Below are 24,807 nucleotides of genomic sequence, written 5' to 3'. Positions count from 1 at the left end.
TGTTTCTCTGAAAGCCTTGACCACGTCACAGAAATGTATAATGACTAAGTTATTCCAATATCTTTGAGGAATTCTAAAGGATTTCTCCTGAAAAGAACGGAAGCTGGATACTTAATACATGATTAGGTTTTAAAGACTGTTTAGTGCACTTTATTGTTGCTAAAAATGAATAATGTATTTCACAGGCATTTTGACTGAACATTAAAAGGGTGGTCTTTGACTTTCACAAAATACTTGACAATGTCATTGAATTTAAAACTTGCAATTCCTTCCCAATGAAAGTGTTTACTTCTGACAGTGTTTTGGGGGTAATTACTGATGTTTTAGTGTTTATAACATTGGTGCTGAATCAGGATGAAAAATATCATTTCTGATAATTGTGTGAAATTCATAACCTCGAAGGTAGAAATCAACAAGTCAGAGCCTCAGGATATGTCCCAATTATTGGCCTGAACTTTAAAGTTCATTTTGAAGAGCATAATTCAAATGCAATAAGAGTGCAAGACTGCAAATCTCTAATGGGACACAGCTTAAATGTAATTAAAACCCCACCCCACCTCCCTGCCCCTCACGAGATGTGGCCTACCTCTATTCAAAAACAAAAAAAAAGGAAAAAGAAAAAATAATTTAAAAAAAATTAGCTCACATACAACTCTGTCCAAATACTTGAAATTGTCCTTTGCACACAGCAAAATGTCAAAGCTGCTATGAAAACGCTGATGTTTTATTTTCTTTGATTTTGTACAACGACTGAATACCATCTGTACTCATGGTTTTAAAAAAAAAATGTATTAAATTATTTTCAAAGACTTTTGTATAATCTGTTTAAAATTGTGTTGTCTGTCAGTGGTTCATGAACTCAGGGTTGGAAAAAGACACTGATGCCACCTGGTGGTGTTTAAAGAAAGAGCTCATTCATCTGAACATACAATATGTACTGATAATTAAAAATACATTTTAAGTTATAACCCATTTCTGCGTTAAAATTAACTAGAACAATTAAAGTCTGCAGCTGTAACTTCACTCTCAAAAATCATGTGTAACATCAGATCAGATGTCGTGTGTTAGTCATTTAAACCAGAGCTGAGTGTAAATGTTAGTGCACCCCATTACGTGTATTAAAATGAGTTAAGGTGTTTTCACTGCAGAAGTTTCCATTTAATAAATAAAACTTCAGGTGTCCCACATCAAACTTGTGCACATCAAAGAAAACAGTCACACAAAATAGGCTACTTCTAACTTTATTTCTTAAAAAAAGTCAATTAGGTAATCATCAGATTAAAGAAAACTCGGTGATGAATCGATAAAGTTGGTGATACGTCAGAGAGGAGAAAAGGCCAGCGATCATTTAAGGGTCATTTAAGGTGGCGTCTAGCGAGTTACTGAGCAGCTTTAAAGCCAACAGCGACATAGGTAGCAGCTAGAAGCAGCTGATGGTCCTCAGACAGGGCTCTGACCTTTGGCAACAACTGTAGGATCAGGAGACAAGTTCTCAGAATTTTAGCCCAATTCACATGATTTTTTTCCCCCTCCTTTTAAGTGTAGCGTAAAAGGGGTAGATGTCTTAAGTCACTTGAGGGTTTTAATATCCTCTACATTGATAAAATCATTAATGACTTAAGTGCCTTTTAAACTGGAATGTGATTCAGAATTATAAAGAAATGGCAAATTACTTATTTTAGCTACACTTGAAATGAGGATTTTAATTTAGTCCAACTGTCCCAAATAAGGGCTCAATAAAGGGCATTCTTAAGCAAAACCATACAGTGGCTAAACATTATGGAATGTCATCTTTCAAAAGAAACCGTGGAATAACCAAAAAAAAAAAAAAAAATTTAAAGATGTCCAAACACATCCACGCTCAGTTCCATGAGTAAATTATTACAAAAAGGGATTTGATGATTTGCAACTTGTGCTGTTTTTCCTTTTTCTCCTTTAAAGTGTAAACCTTGAGATTAGATAGAAAAATCCTGTTAAAATTAACCATTTTGTTTTTGTTACAAAGCCCTTAAATGACATCTAAATGTTATGGTTGAAAAACAGGAGGTAGAATCAAAAGAAAAGAAGAATTTATATAGGAGAAAAAAAAAAAAGAAAAGAAAAACTTAGAAAGACGAGCACTTCTGTAACAAAAACATTCTGCGGCTCCTGTGTTGGACTCCAGGCTGCTGCAGCTCCCAGACTCGATTCTTAATCTCCCTCCTCTTCATCAGATTCAGATTCTAAACACAAAATAAGGGCTTTCAAATTCTGCTCTTAAATGAGCAGTTAGGCATCTTTCACAACCCAAAAGTAGCAAGCAACATTCATGAAAAAGTGCTTTCTGAATTTTAACAAGAATCAAACTGCTTTACAGTCCCTAAAAAATATATATCATATAGCAGTTTATGTTCCACAGAGCAAGCCCCAAACAAGGGGGCAACCATGTTTATGAAGGACAATCAGAGCAGAAAAATCTTACATGAGGGGTGTGCAAGGCAAAAAAATTAAGCCATGAATAAATGCATGACCCTCTACAGACAATAACCCTTATATTCTCGACCTCTAAACTATATCAATTAACTCACTTCTATATGGAATATTTCTCCTGCTAAAATCATTAGCAATAACTGCAAGTAATCCTGAGAGACTGATGGAAAAACCACATACACCTTACTTTAATGGCTAAATGTAAGATTCTAGCCCTTCAATTTCAGAAATTCATTCTCATTGTAAACAGAAGCTGAATGTTTTGTTCACCTTCTTCTGCATTCTTCAGCCACTCCACAAACTTTTTCATCTGCTCCAGGAAGACGCTCTTTCCTTTGGCCAGGTGACCCTCAGTATACCACTTCAGAATGGCCTCCTCACTCAGAACATCAGCTTTAAAAATAAACAGGGACAATGTAGCAAGAGGAATTAAAGCTGTATGTTACAGTTATAACTGAAACAAAAGCCACTGTTTGCCTGAGGAACTAAATGGCTTTTATGGTCGCAGGCTAACATGAGACCATACTGCTGAACACATCTGCTGATCTTCAAGTTTACACTTAATGTATTAAAGTATTTTATACTCCTAGAACTGACAGTGATGAACAACTCATTTATTTAAAATAAATAAATAAAGTCTGCATACGTCTATTATGAAGTGTTACATAGGTTTCCACAGTTTGATTTGCATAAAGTGAAGAATTGAAGCATTAATTGTGGAAATTTACCTTTGTAGAGCAGCACCACAATTTTCTGGAAGGCCTTCATGAAGTGGATGTTGTCATAGCAGTACTCTTGGATCTTCAGAAGCAGGGTGAGCTCAGACAGGCCCTGGGATGTGAATGCGTTCAACAGGGGGCTGTATTGCTGTGGACAGAAAGGCACATTTAAATGTCTACCAACTACTCACTGAGGCACAATTCATTGACACCATAAATTTGTGGAACAAGAACAATCACAAAAATGTAGCAAACAATATTAATTAGCTAGATCATGTTCCTCTGAAGTACAATACTTTGTAGTCTCCAAACCCAATAGTTTAAGTGTAAAATAGTAGTAAAAGAATTTATGACACATCTAGGTCATTAAGTGTTAGTGTATCAATGTTAAGATGCATCATTTGGTGAAAATGACTGGTTGAGCCTTTAACCTTAACTCTACACACATCCCTCTTTGCATTTAACCTTCGGTGAGGTTGGTAAGATTCTAATTTCAATACAAAACACCCAATAATTCATGTCACACAGGAAGGTCACTCAATTATTGTGAAAGTGTAAAATTATGTTCTAAAGGAATATATCTAGATTTTTACTAGAATTTCAAACAGAATTCACATTTATGAGGACTACCCAAATGCAGAATAAAGCCAAGTGTGTGGTCTGTGTAAAGTGTGCACCTTCAAGTGTTTGATGGCTTGTTCAGTGACGAGCTCCTCTTTCTTGTTCCACTCAACAGAGCTCATGACACTTGTCCACACAATGCCTATCATCGTCTGCTCCGAGATGTTGGTCTTCTTCATCTCCTCGCGGACGTACGCAATTATCTGCATCACAGCAATGCAGTTTGTCACTACATATTTATAAAAAATTCTTTAGGTCTGATAAATTCTCTTCAGCTTATGCCAATTAAGAATATTCTAATGTATTGATAATTTTGCTGTTACATAATTTTTAACAGATTGTCTCCTTACAGTATCTTAACTTGAAGCAATTTGAGCTCCATTAGTATAAATATTGTGTGGCTCGTAAACTTTACAACTGTCAAAAGTAACTCCATTAAGTGTTCAGTGTGGTATATTGATGTACATCTTTGAGGGACTCTCCACGGGACATCTGCTCCTGAAGCTCTTTCTGGAGCTCCTTTCGAGCGCCGATGGACTGCTGGTTTCGGGCAAAGTCAGATAGCTCCTTCAGCCCCGCATCCGTGAAGTATTTGGAGAAGTGCTCGCAGCTCCGCTTGTTGGCCGGAAACAGCTCCTGGCATTCACAGAAGACAGGACAAAAATTAATATAATACTATAATCTACAGACATGCATTCTAAAATCCTATGATATCTGAGAATCTAAGTAGTGGTCAGTAATTTAATTCTTGCTTAATTTTGTTTTATGCTTTATATACACCGTACCATCAGCCTGTTGTCCATGCCAACTTTTCGGAGACTGCCAGCGACAGAGTTGATGTCCTTCTCGTTGATCCATGATTTAAACAGTTTGACAGCAAAGGCAGCAGAAACACCTGAACCACAAGTTAAATTCATTGTCATTAACACAATTATCAAGAGTTTGTGAATATTAAAAAAAAAAGTCTTGAACAGACCAAATTTATTTATGCACACAAGTTAAGCCCTGGCTGAAAAGGCACTAAAGGCATGAACAGCCAAAGATGTGGTTTACCTTCTTTGACCAGGTTCTCGTTGAAGAGGCTGTTGAGGATGGATGCTGAAATGTTGCCATTGGCCAGCAGGATGCCGGTCAGCATGGCCAGCTTGTTACGCTCTGACTCTGTGAAACCTTTTAAAAACAGCAGCAGCTGCAGGGCACATAATACAAGATATTAGCAGTCCTTTTATATTCAAGCCTATAAATAAAGTGATCTTACTTAAAACCATTTAGTTTGTGATTTTGCAGAGCTCAAACTCAGACGCTGTGAAAGTTTACTTTTGCACTTAAACTGAGCAAAATCACGTCTGTGAAAAATCCCAAATCAAGGGGTTATGTAGAAATCTTCATATTTGATTTTACCAAAATAAATTTTAAATTTGATGGCATAGTATGAATATAACGTAATATGAATATAAGGTTATGTAATTATACAACTTATTAGCCAATCACATCAGCCTAAATCTGTGATTTGAGTGCTGGTTTCAACACCTAAACCAGATTAACATTGTTTTCTTTAAGACCTTATTTTCTTAAAGACTTCAGGAAACTAAAGTTGGAGGATCCGGCTTGGAGAGGACATTTAATACCCAACACGCTCAGAGTTGAAACTCCACCCTGTACTCACCTTCTTGATCTCCTCCTCGAACCCTTTCTCCAGGTACTTGTACCGCCTGATCAGCTTGTTAAAAACCTGCACACAAGCCAGTTCAGACACGTTCAATTCAGAAAACAAAAGGAGTCTGTCACTAAGGCACATTTAGAACGGCACACATTACTAAGTATCTTGCATAATAAACTGGAGAAACATGGGCTTTAACATTTAAACTGATCAATTAAACCAAATTTCAGGAAGGCCAAAAACATTATAAAATTACTACAGACTTTATAGATGCACAGAGAAAGCTGAGATTTCAAATTCATGGAATTGCCGTAGAAATTGTAATACTGTATACACCATGCAATAACAATAAAAAGATGATTTTAAATAAACAGCCTGATGTATATTGTGTTTCACACTACTGTGCAAATGGAAAATAGAAACTGGACATTTAATATTTATTTCAAGTCTAAAACCATGAGGACTTAAATCAACATTCCTTAATATTTACAATTAAAAAGGTATTCAGTGATTAACAATTTTTCTGAATAATATCCACAGCCATCATTTTGTATGAATCTTTCAAAAAAATATGGCTCTGATGTAAGAATGTGTCACTCAAATCCCAATATATGCACACCAGATGATGCCTTCACACAAGGTCAAATCATGAGTCATTCAATGCAAAACTGACAGACCCATGACAGATTTTGACTTAAATTTTTCACACAAAGGTGTGCATGGTCCTCTCCTAAAAACTTGATTTGTTTTTTCCCTAAAGGGTTTCGCAGAGAACTGAGATTCCTTGACGTTACCACGCTGTCCAACTGAAAACAGTTCAGAGCCCATGTGGCTATATTCATTCCAGCAACTTTACATTTTCTCACTAAATGCTGTCCAATGGTTTAAAGGTCATGCACATTCAGTGGTTTATGGCCTTTCTATACTCAGCGAGATTTCTCCAAATTACCTGAACCTTACAATATTATGTAAGGTAAAATACCTAAATATTTTGCAATACTGTTCTTAAAACACTGGAATTTTTTTTAATTGTGATAATATTCTTGTTAAAAATGGTGATCAACAACCCATCTTTGCTGGCAATAAATGAGCCATTACTTGATTTTTATAATCCCTTTTAATACTCATCATTACACCCTCAACTGTTGCCAATTAACCTGTGGATTGTGGACCCATTTTTATTATTATTATTTTATAGCGCAACTTGAGTGTACCATAAACTTTTAAAACTCATTTTACCTCTCAAATTTGAGTTGCAGGCATCAAAATCAAGCATTGTTTATTTACTAACTGCAATTCAGTTAGTCTGGCAAAACATTAAAACACATTCCTGTCATTTTCTCAGTTAAATAAGGATTCAGGAAAATTAATTAATCACAGTTTCATGTTGTTACTGTATTGTACTCAATCTTCTAATGTTTCAAGCAATGGGGTTTGTGTATGTGAACTGACTGGTAAAATACATACCTGAGCATAAGCTTGCATTGTCTCCAGGTCCTCATTTGCAGTGAAGAGACAGTACTCAGTACGGGTCATGTCATCGGATAGGGTCCCACCTGGGGCTAAAACACAAGAACAAACAAACATTGGTTTTGTTAAACTGTGACAACATACCACTCATAAATGGAAGAGGGGAGGATTTAAATAAATTCTCTTCCCTGTGAACATTTATTGGGCTAAATATGTGAAAATGCAGAGTTTCTTCAAGTGTTCACATACACAGTAAAGAACACAACAGATCAGCACTAGAACCATATTAAAACCATTAAAAGTAATCCAATGTTTTCTTTTTGAAAGCAGTCTTACCAAGCATGCCGCCAGCCACCAGGATGTCGAAGAGTGTCTCTGCATACCGGCGATAGTCGAGCTTCGCACCAGAGGCATCAAGGAACTTAGCAACCGCGTCCAAATCTGTGCCAGTTTGGTTCAAGCCTTGCACAATACTTTCTTGAAACTGAGAAGGATCAAATCTCTCCTTTTCATCTAAGAAACATAAGGGGGAAGATATAAGAGCTGCAGTGGTTTGTCTGAGTTCATTAGATCTGAGACACTATTCTCACCTCTTTTCCGAGTCTTAAAACGCTGGCCGGTTAGCGTTGGCTTTTGCTGCTTTTGATTATTCATAAAAGACACCTATTAAGACAAAGAGGGAAGGTTAAGTATCACCACAAAGAAAATTGTTACAAATGTGGTCTCAAACTATGCCTGTTTATGTAAAATTTTACTTACACTTTAAATTTGGTGCTGTATTTCAAACTAGTATATTAGAAGTCAATTTCAGCTTTGAAAAGATGCCAACTAAACATGAATTGAAAAATCAGTACAAGCAGCTAACTACAGCAGCATATAAATAATCTGTTTAAGGTAGAGTGAATATTGAGAACATCCAACTTAAGTTGCATATTTGTTACTATAAATGTGGAATGAAAAATTATGTACTCTTGACTATGCTATTCGTGAATTTTTAGAAATTCAGATGTATCTGCAGTGCTATGTAATGTGGACATTCATTCCATTTTAAGTAGTTTATTTGTTTTAGGAGAAAAATTTCACAAACAATTTATACACAGATGATTTAAATGAGGACTTTATGACATTTAACAGGTAAATCACGAACCTCAAAGGCTGTTTCCACTCTAATAAACATTTTTTGTTATGACCCCACAACAGACTCTGACATTTAGTTTTTGGTCAAGGTAAAATAAACAATTCTCTCCTGCCGTAGCCAAATTTCTCTTTACCAAAATTCTTAACTAATATTTCAGGCTCATTCTATTGATCAAATTATATAAAACATGCTTTATTTTTAAAACACTCTCCTAGCAGTCAAATTTCCCAAGAACAAGTTTACTCTTAATATGAAAGTTTAATGTGCATGAATTTAGTACAGATTTTAAAAATCTTACATTTTTTGTTGTATTTTGAGCATATTTTATTTGCCAGCTTCACTGGAAAACACTAAAAAAAAAATGTAGTTTCTGGGTGTGTCCAATCTATTTTGGTTTTGTTTATGGCTCAGTGGAATGGTTTAAAATTATCACCTTGCAGCAAGACATGTCACTTTGCAGTCCTTTGTTCTGAAATGTGTATTCTTCTGAGCTAAATCCAAGCTATGAGATATACAATTATTGTTCAACTCCAAGTCTAAAAAGAGATTTTTTTTCTCGACTTCAGAATCAAACACTTGAAAATCTGCAGGGTCATACAGCCATTTGTAAGGTTTACACTGAAGAGAAAGCTTGCTCCTTTCTTTGAGGAACACTGACTTGGAGCCAGTTTTTACATATAATTTAGGTAAATGTAATAGAGAGATGTGTGCTTGGAACTAGTAGGTTGCTGTTTTGATTCCCACTACCTGCAAGAAAAACTGGGGCTGGGAAGTTAAGGTACAGCACAGTCCTCCTGCCTCAATTCAGACATGAGGTGCCCTTGAGCATAGAACCTAATCCCAAACTACTTTCTGGGTGCTTAGGATGCCTGCCCACAACTTCAGTGTTAGTCCCCTTTCACCATTTTCCCCCTCAAATAGCTATGATGTGAGGGTAATGTGTTTGGGTGTGTTGCACTGGTACATCAGACAGCAGGGCTGCTGGAGTTTTAAAAAATACCTCAGTCTCTTTGCTGGACTGTGCATTATTCACCATTCAAAAATATTGAGCAAATGGTCCAGTGGACTGCCTGCTGTCACCACTAATTTCCAGCAGTAAAGCCAACTCTGATCTACACATACCAGCGTAACGTGTCCTTAAAAGGCCGATTTATACTTGTGTGGACTCCACGCAAGAGGCCTACGCCATTGTGAGCATTTATAATTCTGCATTGATGTCTGCGTCACTCTGCAATTACACCGTCACATTACTAGGGCTTAACCTCAAACATCTTCCTCTACATTATGTAGTGGCGTAGTAGAATTACTTTTATAAATCTTTAAAGTGCACTATTAAGGTAGGAGGTCATTGTTTGAGAGAGAGCAGTGTTTACATGAGGTGCCAGGAAAGTAACTGATACAAAGCTGAGATGTTTTTCACACGTAGTTTAGCTTCTCGTTTACTTATATTTTCCCCCTCTGAGAGCTCTATTTTTCCTTTGTTCAATATTTTTATTCATCCCTGAAGCCCACACCATGTCTGAGGAAATCTCTTGTCATGAAGGTGCTGCTGTCTGCATCTGTGGAGGAGTTCATGATCCTGTACTTATTCAGTTCAGCATAAACATTGTCCGTCCGTCATCTGACCAATCCCAGTTGTTGTGGTCTGCGTTGACGCGACACAGTTACCTTTCTGGAGAGGTGAACGTCAGGCTATGGCATTGGGTTTGCGTCAACGTGTTGCCTATGGCACTGGGTCGACGCAGAAGTATAAACTGGGCATTATCCACCACAACTGCTACATCAGTGCCACCTCAGTGCTGAGAACGTTTCACCACCTAAATAATACCTTCTCTGTGGCAATTGTGTGGTGTTCCTGAGCATTGTAGGACAGAATGAAGGGGTGGGGTAAAGTTTGCAAAACAACATCTGGACTAAATTCTCAAAAGGACACCTATACGATCAATGCAGCTGAGGAAATGTAAAACGGCCCTAGAACATTACTGCTATTTTTCTTGGCCTGGCAAGATATTTCGTGTCTTATCTTATGGTAGGCTATTTATTTCATTTCTCCCAAAACGTTGATGCAACTAAGCAAATAAATAAAAATTTGTGATTTTTTAAACCACCTTCTATGAGAGCATTAGCTGCATTCTTATATTTAATACTTTATTAACTTAACAAATTAGTGTATGTACTGAACCTAATATTTCCTATCCTTCTGTAAACTGATATATTCGCTATTTTGTTAGAACTCAGGACAATCATATAGATACATTCCTAACGTGTTTATATTTATTACATTTACTTTAATTATGTACTAATAAGAGCAAACATGTATCCAGATTTTTTCCCCTCAATTTCATAGCGATTTTAAAAATACTTAGTTACATTATAGTGGTTTATTTTTCAGTATTGCTCCAATTATCTCTCATTATTAATGTGTAACCTCTGCTACTGAGAACTTACTCAACTTATGCTAAGCTACTGCCTCGAAATGAAAGCAAAATATACATTTAATTTGACGTTACCAATAAATAACAGTGTTAAATACTTTAATAAAGCACGTTTAAAGCATTATACTTAATAGTTCTTAATATTACAAGTCTGTATTTCCGCCTATTTTGTTAAACCCACTCAACACGTTCGTTAGCATGGCTGGGCTCATGAAGCCTAACCTTAGCAAAGATGCTAAACAATTGAGATTTATTACAAAATAAACAGCCATCCGACGACGACAGCTAGCATAAAAAGAGCACAAACATTTGAAAATTTAAATGTGTTGCTTTGAATTCGAAAAACTGGTTTAACTCACCGAAATTAATTCAGATAACAAACGGCTTCAGTCAACAGCGAACAAAGCAGCCGATTCCTCACAGAGACAGAGGCCTACCGCGCCTGCGCACTTCCCTTTTTACGGTGCTCAGTGACTCATTTAAATTGGCTCGTCCCATGAAGGAAGAGTCGACTCTGCCAAGCGACTCCCTGACAACATTAGTTATCTTAGTTGGTGAGAATTTATTCTTAAAAAAGGCACGACTATGTAAGGTGAAAGAGATAAATATCATAATACAAAAATACTCTAACAAATTTCCGCTCTTTTTGAAGTCGTGGTCACAACTTTTGTAACACCTTAATCCTATTTACTAATCCATAGTCACATTTTAGCATGACTTAATACCGAATAAGCTCGTTCCCGTGTCTTGATAAGATCTGGGTGCACCTGTAATAAGTTATAGTACCTTCTCTTAATAAGATGTGGCCATGTGGTCATAAATATCACAATATAGTCCCATGCATGTACTTTAATATTTGTGATGACAACTTAATTATTTTCAGGTGCCTTGTTCAAACACCTTAATGAGTCATGTTCAATAACATTCAGGGCAAAGTTGTGAAGACCACATACTTGTTTAATATTTCTTTCTTTAAAATTTATTTAAGATATTTTCTATTTCTTTAAAATTAAGACAATAATAATAATAATAATAATAATAATAATAATAATAATAATAATAATAATAATAATAATAATAATTAAACATTTTGGGCAGCACGGTGGTGCAGCAGGTAGTGTTGCAGTCACATAGCTCCTGGGACCTGGTGGTTGTGGGTTCAAGTCCCACTCTGGGTGACTGACTGTGAGGAGTTTGGTGTGTTCTCCCCGTGTCTTTTTGGATTTCCTCCAGGTGCTCCAGTTTCCTCCCACGGTGCAAAAATGCACATTGGTAGATGGGTTGGCTACTCAAAGTGTCCATAGGTGTGAGTGAATGTATGAGTGTATTTCGCCCTGTGAAGGACTGGTGCCCCTTCCAGGGTGTGTTCCTGCCTTGCGTCCAATGATTCCAGGTAGGCTCTGGACCCACTGCAACCCTGAACTGGATAAGCGGTTACAGATAATGAATGAATTAATTAAACATTTCAAGCACTTTTCTATACACCCAAGGACACAGTATAATATAAAATAAAAAGTTTAAACAAAAAAACATGATTATATGTTTGTAATATATCTTAAAATACTGGACCAATTCTCATATTTATGCTCTTTGATTTTCACGGCTATTTGTAAAAATATCTGCTGAAGCTTAGACATTAGGCTCACATATTACATTTAATTTAATATCACGTGTCACTTCTAAGATTTCACCCACTACAACACATATGTATAGTTATAAATGGGGGGCAGAACCGACTCAAAGACTCGATTCCTTTGCATATGAGGTAGTTCGCGCAGGCGCAGTTCGAGTCGATATGTGGCCGTGCTTTGCTCTTAATCAACTAAAATGCAATAATGTTGGTGAGGTAAACATAATTTATACCGCGAATAAAAACATATCATTAATAAAATCATATGAATAAAGAAAACAAAGTTAGGTAATTAGACTACTTTGGCCTACGATTCCTTTTGGACCGGACCAACACATTTTGGCTGTCGAGTGGGAAACAGAGATAAATATTTTATTTTTATATACATTTTAAGTATTTGTTCCACATATGTATCAACGTAATGACTTTTCTAAATATTTATAAATATATTTCTGAATAATGTACGTATAACATACTTTTAAAATCTGTTTGTTTAAGCCTTTTGTTGAGAGATTCCCCTCTCGAAGGGCAGTTGGTTTGTGGCTATGGTGGCGATAGGCCCAAAATATTGTGGCGTGCAAGCAGGAGCAAGAGTATCGCACAAACCTTGCATTGTTTCTTGGAACATTTATTGCTCTCTTAGTGCAAAAGAATACAAGCATCAGTCTGTTTTTCCTTTTCTTGATGCTCACAGAACCGCTTGGGTCTATACATCTCCCACACCCCACAAAAACGGTAACACACTCAATAAACACATGTAACTACATAGAACAAGACCTACCTTAACACTAAACCAGACCCACCAAATGACATGAAATAAAACAGCACACATAAACAAATATTAGCAATTATAGTCAACTATCTATACGCAAGCAGTTCTGGGTATTCCAGGTAATGACATACCCACACCCCCCCCACAAACACAGTGGCGGATGTCACATAGCCCCCCCCCCCCCCCCCCACACACACACACAATGGTCAGACGTCCCCGGCGACCAACCAAACACAAACACAACCCCAAAAAGAAAAAGAAGGAAGAGAGAGTTCAAAAGTCCACCTTAAAGTCCATAAGACGGCATGGTGGCCTCTGTGTCCGTTGAGGCCGAGCGGAAACAGTTTGTGGCGAAACAGGATTTGAAGGAAGCACTGGAGAGCTGATGTTGGTCAGTGGTGGTGGGGTCTTTGCGGCATGTCCAGTGCCCGGCAGTTTAGGTGTGTACGGGGCAAGACGGTTGCGATGAACGACCAGTCGCCATCTGCCCCAACGGAACCTGTATACCACCTCCCCCAGTCTCGACAGAACAGTACGGGGCCCCACCCACTCAGACTGTAGCCTTGGGCAGAGTCCCTTCTTGCGCCGTGGGTTAAAAAGCCACACTTCCCCACCCACAGCCAGCGGCTCGCCCATGCAACGCGAGTCATATGCACGTTTTTGTTTAGCGCTGGCCTCTGCTTGACTTTCCCTGGTCAATTTGTGGACCACATGCAGTGTACAGAGTAAGTCAGCTACGAATTTTGGACCAGGTCCGTAACCCCATCCTCGTTTGGCGGCGCGCCAAAAACCAAGTCTACAGGAGTGCGTAGTTCGCGGCCGAACATTAATAGTGCTGCCGTAAAACCCGTGGTCTCCTGAACCGCTGAGCGACATGCCAATAATACGGCTGGCAGTTTCGTATCCCAATCCTGCTGGTGCCTACTCGTGACCATCACAAGTTGCGTAGCTAAGGTTCGATTGAACCGCTCCACCTGTCTGTCACACTGAGGATGAAGCGGGGTGGTTCTTGTTTTGCGCACACCCAGAACCCGGCAAACCTCGCTCACGACTTCCGATTCAAAGTTCCGTCCCTGATCGCTGTGCAGCTCTTCAGGGACCCCGAACCGACAAAAGAATTCATTCACCAGTTTATCGGCCGTAGTGACAGCGCTTTGGTCAGGCACCGTGTATGCTTCCGGCCACTGTGAAGTAATCCATCGCAACTAAAACAAAACGGTTACCCACGTCAGAGACCGGAAATGGCCCCAAAACATCGACCGGCACCCTTTCCATCAGACTACCGGATTGTAGTGGTATTAGAAGTGCCCTTGCTGGATTGGCCGGACCCTTTTTCGCAGCGCAAACGTCGCAACAATGTACAAACATTTCCACATCCGCACGGCAACCCAGCCAATAAAAACGCTGGCGCAATCTTTGTAGTGTTTTTGTGGTGCCAAAATGCCCCGAGCCTGGTGCGCCGTGAACAGCTCGCAAAACCATGTCGCGTAACTCGCGCGGGACCACACTTTGGGTAATGCTGCGCCGGTCCGCCGGATCCTCCCAAACCCGACACAGAGTGCTTCGCACCAGCTTCAAGCTCCCCCAATTTGACCGTAACGCCTTAGCAACGGGACCGAGGGCCACGACATCAGCCCAGTCAGGCACCGATGCCAAGTCCAATGCTCGAATTGCCCACCCAACCTCCGGATCCACCCTTTGCGCGACAACAAATTGCAGACAGACAGTCACCCGGAGGAAACCCACGCAGACACAGGGAGAACACACCACACTCCTCACAGACAGTCACCCGGAGCGGGAAACGAACCCACAACCTCCAGGTCCCTGGAGCTGTGTGACTGTGACACCTACCTGCCCCACTTGGAGCATCTAGGCAGTGTAAAACAGATATGAGGTCACCGATATTTGCTTTAAGACCCGACTCACTGATTACCCAACCACCGTCTAGTCTTAACAATTTCTGAATAAAAAAAAAAATGGCAAATGGGAAAACAATTAGATTGTTATTCTTCAAAAAATTATTTAATAATTATAGGCCTTTGTTCAAATTCTAACTAAAACATGGATTCATTTATGAATAAATCAAACATTTCTAATGACTGCATAATTCAGCAGGTCTCCTGAAAAACAACCTGGCACTTATGGCTAAATTCAAATTTAAATTGACCAAAATAAAGAAATTTATACCAAATAAGTAGCCTAGGGTTCAATGAGCCGAATGCTAATGCTAGTGCTATTAATGTTAGCCTCTTCAGACTGACTCATGTTCATATATTCTAGGGTGATCGGATCTGAGATGGTAAAAAAGAGGACACGAGAGGACAAGAGGGCATCCGAGAACTTACATTTACGTTTCGGCATAGCTGCTCGAGATGAGGGTAGGTCCATGAGCATTGCCTGACGTAAACAAGGACTACTGACGTGCAGACTGACTAATTAAATGTTTACAGAGAAGGTTATCGACCAATAACGGTAGCGCTACAGTCAGACCGTCCAAACCGAAGATTTTAGACTACTTCACCACGCCCCCTTCTCACTCAATCGGAGTAGAGGAGGGCGGGACTAGTTTGTGAACGAAACTTCTCGAAGTTCTATGTAAGCTCTAGAAAAACATAATCCCGGACGTTTGTGAAATTCCGGCCGGACATTTTTTTTAAGTCTAAAAGAGAGGTCCGGGTTAAAGAGGACGTCTGGTCAGCCTAATATATTCACACTGAATAGAAAAAAATGGGGTATTTAAGTTGTAACAGTGTGTAATTTTGAATATCCGTGTAAGTCTCAGCAGAAACAGATATTTCAAAAATGTATAAATTAGCCAATAAGATAAAGTAAACTGTAACGTAGCGATAGCTAATTTTCTAAATTACTCTTGGGGCTAGCATACATATTTAACTGAATAAAAAGGCCAGTAAGAAGGTGACGAATGAACTAATGTCAAGTTTGGGACAGTTTCTTATTATTGTAAGTGTAAAACATATCCTTTAATTTACATTTGTTTTATTAAATAGCACATATTTCTGTATAGCAATGTTCACTGTACCACAAATAAATAAATAAATAAACAAATAACGTTTTAAAAAGTCATGACAAATTTCTCAGCTAGGAAAAATTTATTTCAGTATTTTAAAATATTTATTAACGTTTTTTTAATATCATCGTACTGTATATAAGCTTGGGGCCAGTGGACTACAGAGTGATGTACAGTGCAGAACTACAGGGACGCCCATAAGCAAGGTATGCAATGCGTTGGTGTGTTCTCCTGTGGATTTAAGACACATGGAATTTACTGTTATATATGAATTAATTTAATGTTATTGTTATTAATATGATTTTTAATACTTACATTTTTCTTTTTTAAAAGTCATTGAAATCTTGTTTAATTTTCAAACTATTATTTTGTCAGTTTACTGTTGCTATTTTATCTCATGTCCACATTTGTTTTCTTCATTTTAACCACTTGTATCTACTGTTTTACATTTAAGACAATTGTATGATTTATTATCATTATTATTATTAATAAATCAGTGTTTTATTATTGTTATTACTGTGTGAAGATCTTGGTCCTTATCTCACACTTCCTCTGAAATGAAGGTCCTATGATATAAGTGACCACTAACCAACACAGTACCCCCCCCAGTCCTAGAACCCCTGCAATAACACTGTTGCACTTCTCACACAGTAACGCTATATTCCTCAGCATGATTCAGCGCATCAGATACAGTGCAAATGCAATAAGTAAAATAAAATAAGTGATGCACAACAGGTGGAGTCGCTGTCTCACAGCTGCAGGGTCCTGGGGTTGTGGGTTCAATCCCTGTGAGGCATTTGGTGTGTTCTCCATGTGTCTGTGTGAGTTTCCTCCCCAGTCCAAAAAGACACGTTGATAGGAGTCTGAAATCATCCTCCGCTGTGTAAGTGACTGGAGGAGTGTATGAATATCTGGGTACATGATTTACATGAAACTTTATTTCAATTGATGGTACCTTGATTACCTCATATCTGGCTGCTGCACTCTGCATATTAAATACCCCTACACCTTCCACTGTGTATGCACGTGTTCATGTTTACATGTGTGTGTGTGTGTGTGACAGAACTCAGGTTGGGATGTCTACATTACTGTGTAACCTACAACACACACATTGTTTGTACAAAGCCTGTCTCTGATGATCTGCATTTAATACTAACTTGAGTAAAGTACATATAAGACACACCAAATAAAGAGCACCACTGTCAACAGGCCTGTGGGTAATGAGTGTAAATACATTTGAAACGTTCAGCAATTGGGCTCAGAAAACACACTGAAACCTGCTGAAAAATATGAAATTTACAGTGTTGATTTATTTTCAGTTTGACAATCAGCAAAATGAGTAACGGTCCAAACCATTTGCACACAGCTGTATCTGAACTGGTTGAACTACAGAGAACACACTATGTAAATAATAGCTGTTGGACTTGGAGCATCTTCATTCATTCATTATCTGTAATCCTTATCCAGTTCAGGGTCGCGGTGGGTCCAGAGCAATGGCGGATGCTGGTCTTTCAAGGAGGGGAAGCTCAAATTCTGCCTACATCATAAAATGTGTCGGTTTATTTATACCTAAATTCTACCCTCCGTTCCTTTTCAAGAAAATGATCTGTGACCCTGTCGTACCAACAAGGCGTCTTTTCCAGGGACTTGACTAGTGTCCTCTCAATGGCCAGCAGAGCTAGGCTGTTTAAACGGCCTTGGCTCATGTGAAGTGTGTCCGCCTGTGAGTGCTTTGTGACGGTGGAGGGGCTCAGCAGCACCCGCTGGTCAGAAACTGCGATAGAAGTCAGAAAGAGTGATAGAAGTCAGTCTCCAAACACAAGCAGCTACAAAAAACACCACCAGAAATAGAAGCTCGATTTGTCACTAGTCGTTTTTAACAAAGAAAATGCCGCTAAGAGGTTTAAGAAAGTCTGGTTCAACTCAGAACAGAATGAAAATGTAACGCTCCCACGGATCTCTACACCAAAGGATCGCTGATTCGCTCATTTCGCTGTCAATCATAAAGGGATTCAGCCTCAGACAGATCATCCAATCATCATGCAGAAGCTGAGCGTCCGGGCCAGCCGAGGCCAGCCCACTGCCCCATAGACCCCCAGAGACGCTGAGCGTCCGATGGGCGGGACAAAGCCCAGCATTTATCCAATGACTCGTCTCGTTTCGCTGCACTTTGCTACTTCGTGATTGAACTCTGTGGACGCTCAGCGTCCACCCTGTTTAAAGCACTGTGAGAATGATTGAGAGGAAAGCTGTGTCTTTACCAGTGATAAGAAGCTGATTCTGAACAAAAGTTGAGCGCGTTGTAGTGCATATTTATTCAGTGACATGTACACACAACAGTATATATTTGATCACTTATTTTTTGACATTTTAGGGGAAGCTGAGCTTCCCTTGCAGTCTTAGAGTAATCGCCTCCCGTCCAGAGCCTAACTGGAATCATTGGGCGCAAGACGGGAATACACCCTGGAGGGGGCGCCAGTCCTTCACAGGGCAACACACACACTCATACATTCACTCAAACACTCAAACCTATGGACACTTGAGTCACCAATCCACCTACGAACATGTGTTTTTGAACTGTGGAAGGAAACCGAAGCACCTGGAGGAAACCCACGTGGACACAAGGAGTACACACCACACTCCTCACAGACAGTCACCCGGATGAAACCCACACAGACAAAGGAAGAACACACCACACTCCTCACAGGCAGTCACCCGGAGGAAACCCACGCAGACACAGGGAGAACAGGCAAAACTCCTCACAGACAGTCACCCGGAGGAAACCCACGCAGACACAGGGAGAACGCACCACACTCCTCACAGTCACCCGGAGGAGACCCAGCCAGACACAGGGAGAACACACCAAACTCCTCACAGACAGTCACCCGGAGGAAACCCATGCAGACAAAGGGAGAACACATCACACTCCTCACAGTCACCCGGAGAAAACCCACGTGGACACAGGGAGAACACACCACACAGACAATCAACTGGAGGAAACCCATGCAGACACAGGGAGAACACACCACACTCCTCACAGTCACCCGGACGAAACCCATGCAGACACAGGGAGAACACACCATACTCTTCACAGTCACCCGGAGGAGACCCAGCCAGACACAGGGAGAACACACCAAACTCCTGGAGGACTGGGACACTACCTGCTGCACCACCGTGCCGCCCCACTTGGAGCATCTAGGCAGTGTAAAACAGATATGAGAACACCGATATTTGCTTTAAGACCCCACTCACTGATTACCCAACCACCTTCTAGTCTTAACAATTTCTGAAAAAAAAGCAAATGGGAAAACAATTAGATTGTTATTCTTCAAAAAAATTATTTAATAATTATAGGCCTTTGTTCAAATTCTAACTAAAACATGGATTCATTTATGAATATATCAAACATTTCTAATGACTGCATAATCAGGTCTCCTGAAAAACAACCTGGCACTTATGGCTAAATTCAAATTTTAATTGACCAAAATAAAGAAATTTATACCAAATAAGTAGCCTAGGGTCCAATGACCCGAATGCTAATGCTAGTGCTATTCATGTTAGCCTCTTCAGACTGAGTCATGTTCATATATTCTAGGGTGATCGGATCTGAAATGATAAAAAAGAGGACACGTCTTGGGGGGGGGGGCGGGGGGAGTGACCCCTCGCTGCCGTTGTGTGCTTAGCTGAACCTATGTGTGCTTTTAGGTCCTTTACATCATTATTTACTACACAAAACATGGGAATTTCTTTTTCAATTCATCCGAGAACTTTCATTTAGGTTTCGGCATAGCTGCTCGAGATGAGGGTAGGTCCATGAGCATTGCCTGACATAAACAAGGACTACTGACGTGCAGACTGACCAATTACATGTTTACAGAGAAGGTTATCGACCAATAACGGTAGCGCTACAGTCAGACCGTCCAATCCGAAGATTTTACGCTACTTCACCACGCCCCCTTCTCACTCAAGCGAACCAAACGGAGTAGGGGAGGGCGGGACTAGTTTGTGAACGAAACTTCTCGAAGTTCTATGTAAAGTCTAGAAAAACATAATCCCGGACTTTGTGAAATTCCGGCCGGATTTTTTTTTAAGTCTAAAAAAGAGGACATGTCCGGGTAAAAGAGGACGTCTGGTCAGCCTAATATATTCACACTGAATAGAAAACAATGGAGTATTTAAGTTGTAACAGTGTGTAATTTTGAATATCTGTGTAAGTCTCAGCAGAAACAGATATTTAAAAATGTATAAATTAGCCAATAAGATAAAGTAAACTGTAACGTAGCGATAGCTAATTTTCCAAATTATACATACATATTTAACTGAATAAAAAGGCCAGTAAGAAGGTGACGAATGAACTAATGTCAAGTTTGGGACAGTTTCTTATTATTGTAAGTGTAAAACATATCCTTTAAAATAAATGTTGTTTTTTAATTAAATAGCACATATTTGTGTATAGCAATGTTCACTGTACCACAAATAGATGAATAAATAATGTTTTAAAAAGGTAATGACACATTTCTCAGCTAGGAAAGATTTATTTCAGTATTTTAAAAGATATATTAACGTTTTTTTTATATCATCGTACTGTATATGAGGTTGGGGCCAGTGGACTACAGAGTGATGTACAGTGCAGAACTACAGGGACGTCCATAAGCAAGGTATGATGACATCACAGATCAGCCTGATGACAGTTAGATTGTTGTTATTTAAACGCTGAGGAGGGTGTTTGGGCCAGTTTTGTTCTTGACCAGTTCGAAACAAAGCGCTTTTTTCACTCAGTGATAAACTTTGGCATATTTCATGATGAGCGACTACGTTTGGAGCGACGAAGATTCCTCGTTGGATCGGGAGCAGCTGTCCGGCCCGAGTGGACTGGGCAGCAGCCGCGGATTTGGTGAGTTATACTTATATTTATGTCTGTATCTCAATATTTAAACAAAAATATGCTATTACTTTTGATTCTGCATGAATTCAATTCATGAATCCTATGAATGTTTTGAACTGGCTTTAGCTGGTGTTGTTCTGACGCGCTGGTCACCAAGGACACTCTTTCTGTTTAGCCTGCAGACCAGGGTCCAAAACATAGTACACTGTACATGTCTTTTCAGGAGAAAACATTCTTCGTTTTAAATGTAAATAAATGTACAACGTTTTTGTTCAAAGCAATTTTAGTCCATTTCTATTGATCTGTTCATCATTAAAGTCAATGTAAAGGACATTTTTAATTAGTGCCAAAACATTACAAAGAGTGGCAGTACCCTATGGAGAGAGATTAGTCTCCACAAATCCACAAATTAAACACAAGTCACAGAAATGTTTCACTGTTCACAAATGAACACATCACACTCTGTGTCTCACAGTCTGCAGTTTGTACAAATACAGTTACATTCATAAACACGTGTTTGGGTTTTATAAATATATCATAATTTTATGGGAAAATAAATACATTTGTTTAAATTTACATTGAATATATTCAATGTAAAATGAAAGACTCGAATTTAAAATTTATTTGTAAATTGTTGAATCTGCGTTTGTGAATCGAGTCACTCGTGTTTTTTTGTAACGTGCATTTGTCACGGGTTTTTGGATTTTGAGACTTTCCTCTCGCATTTCACCCACTCCAAATACAAACGCAGCCTGATCCACAAATGTGGCCAGCAGGCGAACAAGCCACCGCTAGGGAGCACTGTTGTTTTAGGACGTGGGGGGACAACTCAAATGCAGACGCATTTGCGCAATATTTAATGGGGAAGTTCGAACAAAATGCCCTCAAGCCGCTGAATTCAGCTTCATATCACAGACAGTTAGGAGGGGGATCACTGGGGAACGCTTGAAGTTGCCCTCAATTTAACGTGTTTCGTATTTTTGCGATTGGACTGTTAAAACGGGTGATTTGTTTCAGACAGACACCCTCAGCCGGAGGGAGGGGCAGATAACCCACGGCTCCTAAACAGAATATGCGCTTCTCATTGGTCATCACTTTTATTTAGCCAATCAGCAGCCAGAGTTAGCTGTCCACATTTACTGCGGCAGCCAATGGAGTCATAGTCCCGCCTACAGGGGGTTGTTTTGCTGCGGCTTTGAGAGCAATAGGTCAGTCCTGAGACACTGGGGGAAACAACAGTGCCCCCTAGCGTTGGCTTGTTCGCCTGCTGGCCACATTTGTGGATCAGGCTGCGTTTGTAACTGGAATGTGAGAGGAAACCCACGCGGACACAGGGAGAACACATCAACTCCTCACAGTCAGTCACCCGGAGGAAACCTATACGGACACAGGGAGAACACATCACACTCCTCACAGACAGTCACCTGGAGCAGGAATCGGACCCACAACCTCCAGGTCCCTGGAGCTGTGTGACTGCGACACCTACCTGCTGCACCACCGTGCTGCTCCATTTGTGAACAGTGAAACATATTTGTGACTTGTGTTTCATTTGTGGATTAACATTTATGCATCTGTAAAGCATTTTGAGACTAATCTCTCTCCATAGTTCCCTATTTACTGAATGTTGCAATGTATCCAATGTTATAAAGGGCTTCTCAGATGAACCTATGTGAACTTTACAGGTCTGTTCCACCATCAGCAGATCCACCACGACGGAGCATTATCATCTGCGCCATTCCACCTGCAGACCCACCCCCGTCTGCGAAGTGAGAATGAAGACCTTCGACGTGGGATGTCCGACGAGATCTACGAAGGACATCATGAGACGGAGTATGAGGGTGAATATCATGAAGATGAAGACCAGGAGTCTAGCGATCAGGAAGAGAGCGATGATCACTACGACGGAGATGATGAAGATGAGGACAACGATGACGAAGATGAAGACCAGGAGTCTAGTGATCAGGAAGAGGGCGGTGATCACTACGACGGAGATGATGAAGATGAGGACAGCGACGGACAGTCTGAGGATGAGGAGACGGACAGTTTGTCAGTGAGGAGTCTGTCTCTTTGGCGGATGTTGCTGTCCATACCCGAAGTTGGAGTAGAGTCCATCGCTCCACAGCTCCAGAGCATGAGGAGACGACGGAGGAGGGACGAGTTTGTGGAGGAAGAAGAGGACGCGGAGACGGACCGCGATGTGGAGGAACCTCCTCGAAGAAGGATCCGGACCGATGAGGAGAGGCGGTTTGGAGAGCCGGCGCTACGCCCGGACGGGGTGATAGATGTGCCCGATTCTTTCCGTCAGGCACTGAATGGCCTCGCTGTGGTTCTGGATCCCTCAGGAGCTCTAAACTGGCCTCTTCTCTCTATATATTATTCATAATAGTTTTATAGTATACTTTACTGTTACTAGTTTAACTTTCCTCATTATTATTATTATTATTATTATTATTATTATTATTATTATTAATGAGTTTATTTTATTTTCAGGTCACGGTGGGGCCAGAGCTTACCTGGAATCATTGGACACAAGACGCAAACACACTTTGGACAGGACAGCATTCATCACAGGACAACACACACACTCCATCACTCTCACACACACTCACCCTGTCACTCACACACACACCTGTGGACACTTCCACACACTCACCCTGTCACTCACACACACACCTGTGAACAATTTCACACACTCACCCTGTCACTCACACACACACCTGTGGACAGTTTCACACACTCACCCTGTCACTCACACACACCTGTGAACAATTTCACACACTCACCCTGTCACTCACACACACACCTGTGGACACTTCCACACACTCACCCTGTCACTCACACACACCTGTGAACAATTTCACACACTCACCCTGTCACTCACACACACACCTGTGGACAGTTTCACACACTCACCTGTCACTCACACACACCTGTGAACAATTTCACACACTCACCCTGTCACTCACACACACACCTGTGGACAGTTTCACACACTCACCTGTCACTCACACACACACACATGTGGACAGTTTCACGCACACACCCTGTCACTCACACACACACCTGTGAACAATTTCACACACTCACCCAGTCATTTACACACACACATGGACAGTTTCACACACTCACCCTGTCATTCACACACACACACACACACACACACACCTGTGAACAATTTCACACACTCACCCAGTCATTTACACACACACATGTGGACAGTTTCACACACTCACCCAGTCACTCACACACACACACACACATACACCTGTGGATCATTTCTCACCACCAGTTCACTAAGAATAAGTGTTTTTTATTGCAGGAGGAACCCAGAGCACCCAGAGGAGACCCACGCAGACACAGGGAGAAGACCCCACACCCGTCATGGAGAGTGACCCGAGGCGCGGACTTAACCCAGGACCCTGGAGCTGTGTGACAGAGATAACTGCTACGACACCATGCCGCCACTTTATTATTTTATTTTATTTATTTTTTTTTATCTTGTTTTTTTTCTTATTATTAGTCTTAAATATTTTGCATTGAATTTGTTTGGTTTTTATTATTTTATTATAATGATTATTAGACTTAGCCGCAGTAGTTTTATTAATTTCTTTAGTTTTCTGTTTATTTTGTTTCACTTGTATTAGTTTTATTATATTTTTTTTAGTATCTTATGTGTCATATTCATTTCTTTCTTTCTTTATTAATTTGGACGTTGGTGTGTTCTGCTGTGGATTTAAGACACACACGCCATCAATGGAATTTACTGTTATATATTAATTAATTTAATGTTATTGTTATTAATGTGATTTTTAATACTTACATTTTTTTTTTAAAGTCATTGACATCTTGTTTAATTCTCAAACTATTATTTTGTCAGTTTACTGTTGCTATTTTATCTCATGTCCACATTTGTTTTCTTCATTTTAACCACTTGTATCTACTGTTTTACATTTAAGACAATTGTATGATTTATTATCATT

General features: G+C 39.9%; 2 protein-coding genes across 3 annotated transcripts; one reads left to right on the top strand and one right to left on the bottom strand.

Moving 5' to 3' along the window:
* Positions 1–1,208: 1,208 nt before the first annotated feature.
* LOC136677247 (eIF5-mimic protein 2-A) lies at positions 1,209–10,956 on the bottom strand. Its single transcript, XM_066654733.1, has 12 exons — positions 10,872–10,956; positions 7,530–7,602; positions 7,276–7,452; positions 6,937–7,031; positions 5,476–5,541; positions 4,863–4,998; positions 4,595–4,704; positions 4,275–4,445; positions 3,866–4,012; positions 3,198–3,336; positions 2,740–2,862; positions 1,209–2,222 (listed from the first exon to the last, which is right to left on the bottom strand). Exons 2-12 carry the CDS (start codon positions 7,591–7,593, stop codon positions 2,191–2,193), a joined length of 1,260 nt encoding a protein of 419 aa, XP_066510830.1. The 5' UTR covers positions 7,594–7,602; positions 10,872–10,956; the 3' UTR covers positions 1,209–2,190.
* Positions 10,957–15,220: 4,264 nt separating this feature from the next.
* Positions 15,221–24,709, top strand: LOC136677291 (uncharacterized). Of its 2 annotated transcripts, none has more exons than XM_066654786.1 (4): positions 15,221–15,292; positions 20,538–20,600; positions 20,722–20,836; positions 22,510–24,709. In XM_066654786.1, exons 3-4 carry the CDS (start codon positions 20,743–20,745, stop codon positions 23,208–23,210), a joined length of 795 nt encoding a protein of 264 aa, XP_066510883.1. In that variant the 5' UTR covers positions 15,221–15,292; positions 20,538–20,600; positions 20,722–20,742; the 3' UTR covers positions 23,211–24,709. The 2 variants fall into 2 exon arrangements, with proteins under 2 accessions (XP_066510883.1, XP_066510882.1); XM_066654785.1 differs by lacking the exon at positions 15,221–15,292 and adding an exon at positions 20,010–20,330.
* The last annotated feature ends 98 nt before the right edge of the window (positions 24,710–24,807 follow it).

Source organism: Hoplias malabaricus, chromosome X2 (assembly GCF_029633855.1).
Source record: "Hoplias malabaricus isolate fHopMal1 chromosome X2, fHopMal1.hap1, whole genome shotgun sequence".
NCBI lineage: Eukaryota > Metazoa > Chordata > Actinopteri > Characiformes > Erythrinidae > Hoplias > Hoplias malabaricus.
Note: the sequence above shows the minus strand (reverse complement) of the source record. Positions and strands in the feature narration are given on the sequence as shown.

Excerpts from the sequence above, each read along its gene's own strand:
- LOC136677247 (XM_066654733.1), bottom strand. The coding sequence starts at position 7,593 with ATGAATAATCAAAAGCAGCAAAAGCCAACGCTAACCGGCCAGCGTTTT. Across the intron at positions 5,542-6,936 it reads CAATGCAAGCTTATGCTCAG|GTTTTTAACAAGCTGATCAG; the intron begins GTATGTATTTTA and ends GCTTGTGTGCAG. Across the intron at positions 2,863-3,197 it reads TGTGGTGCTGCTCTACAAAG|CTGATGTTCTGAGTGAGGAG; the intron begins GTAAATTTCCAC and ends TTATTTTTAAAG.
- LOC136677291 (XM_066654786.1), top strand. The coding sequence starts at position 20,743 with ATGATGAGCGACTACGTTTGGAGCGACGAAGATTCCTCGTTGGATCGG. Across the intron at positions 20,837-22,509 it reads GGGCAGCAGCCGCGGATTTG|GTCTGTTCCACCATCAGCAG; the intron begins GTGAGTTATACT and ends TGAACTTTACAG.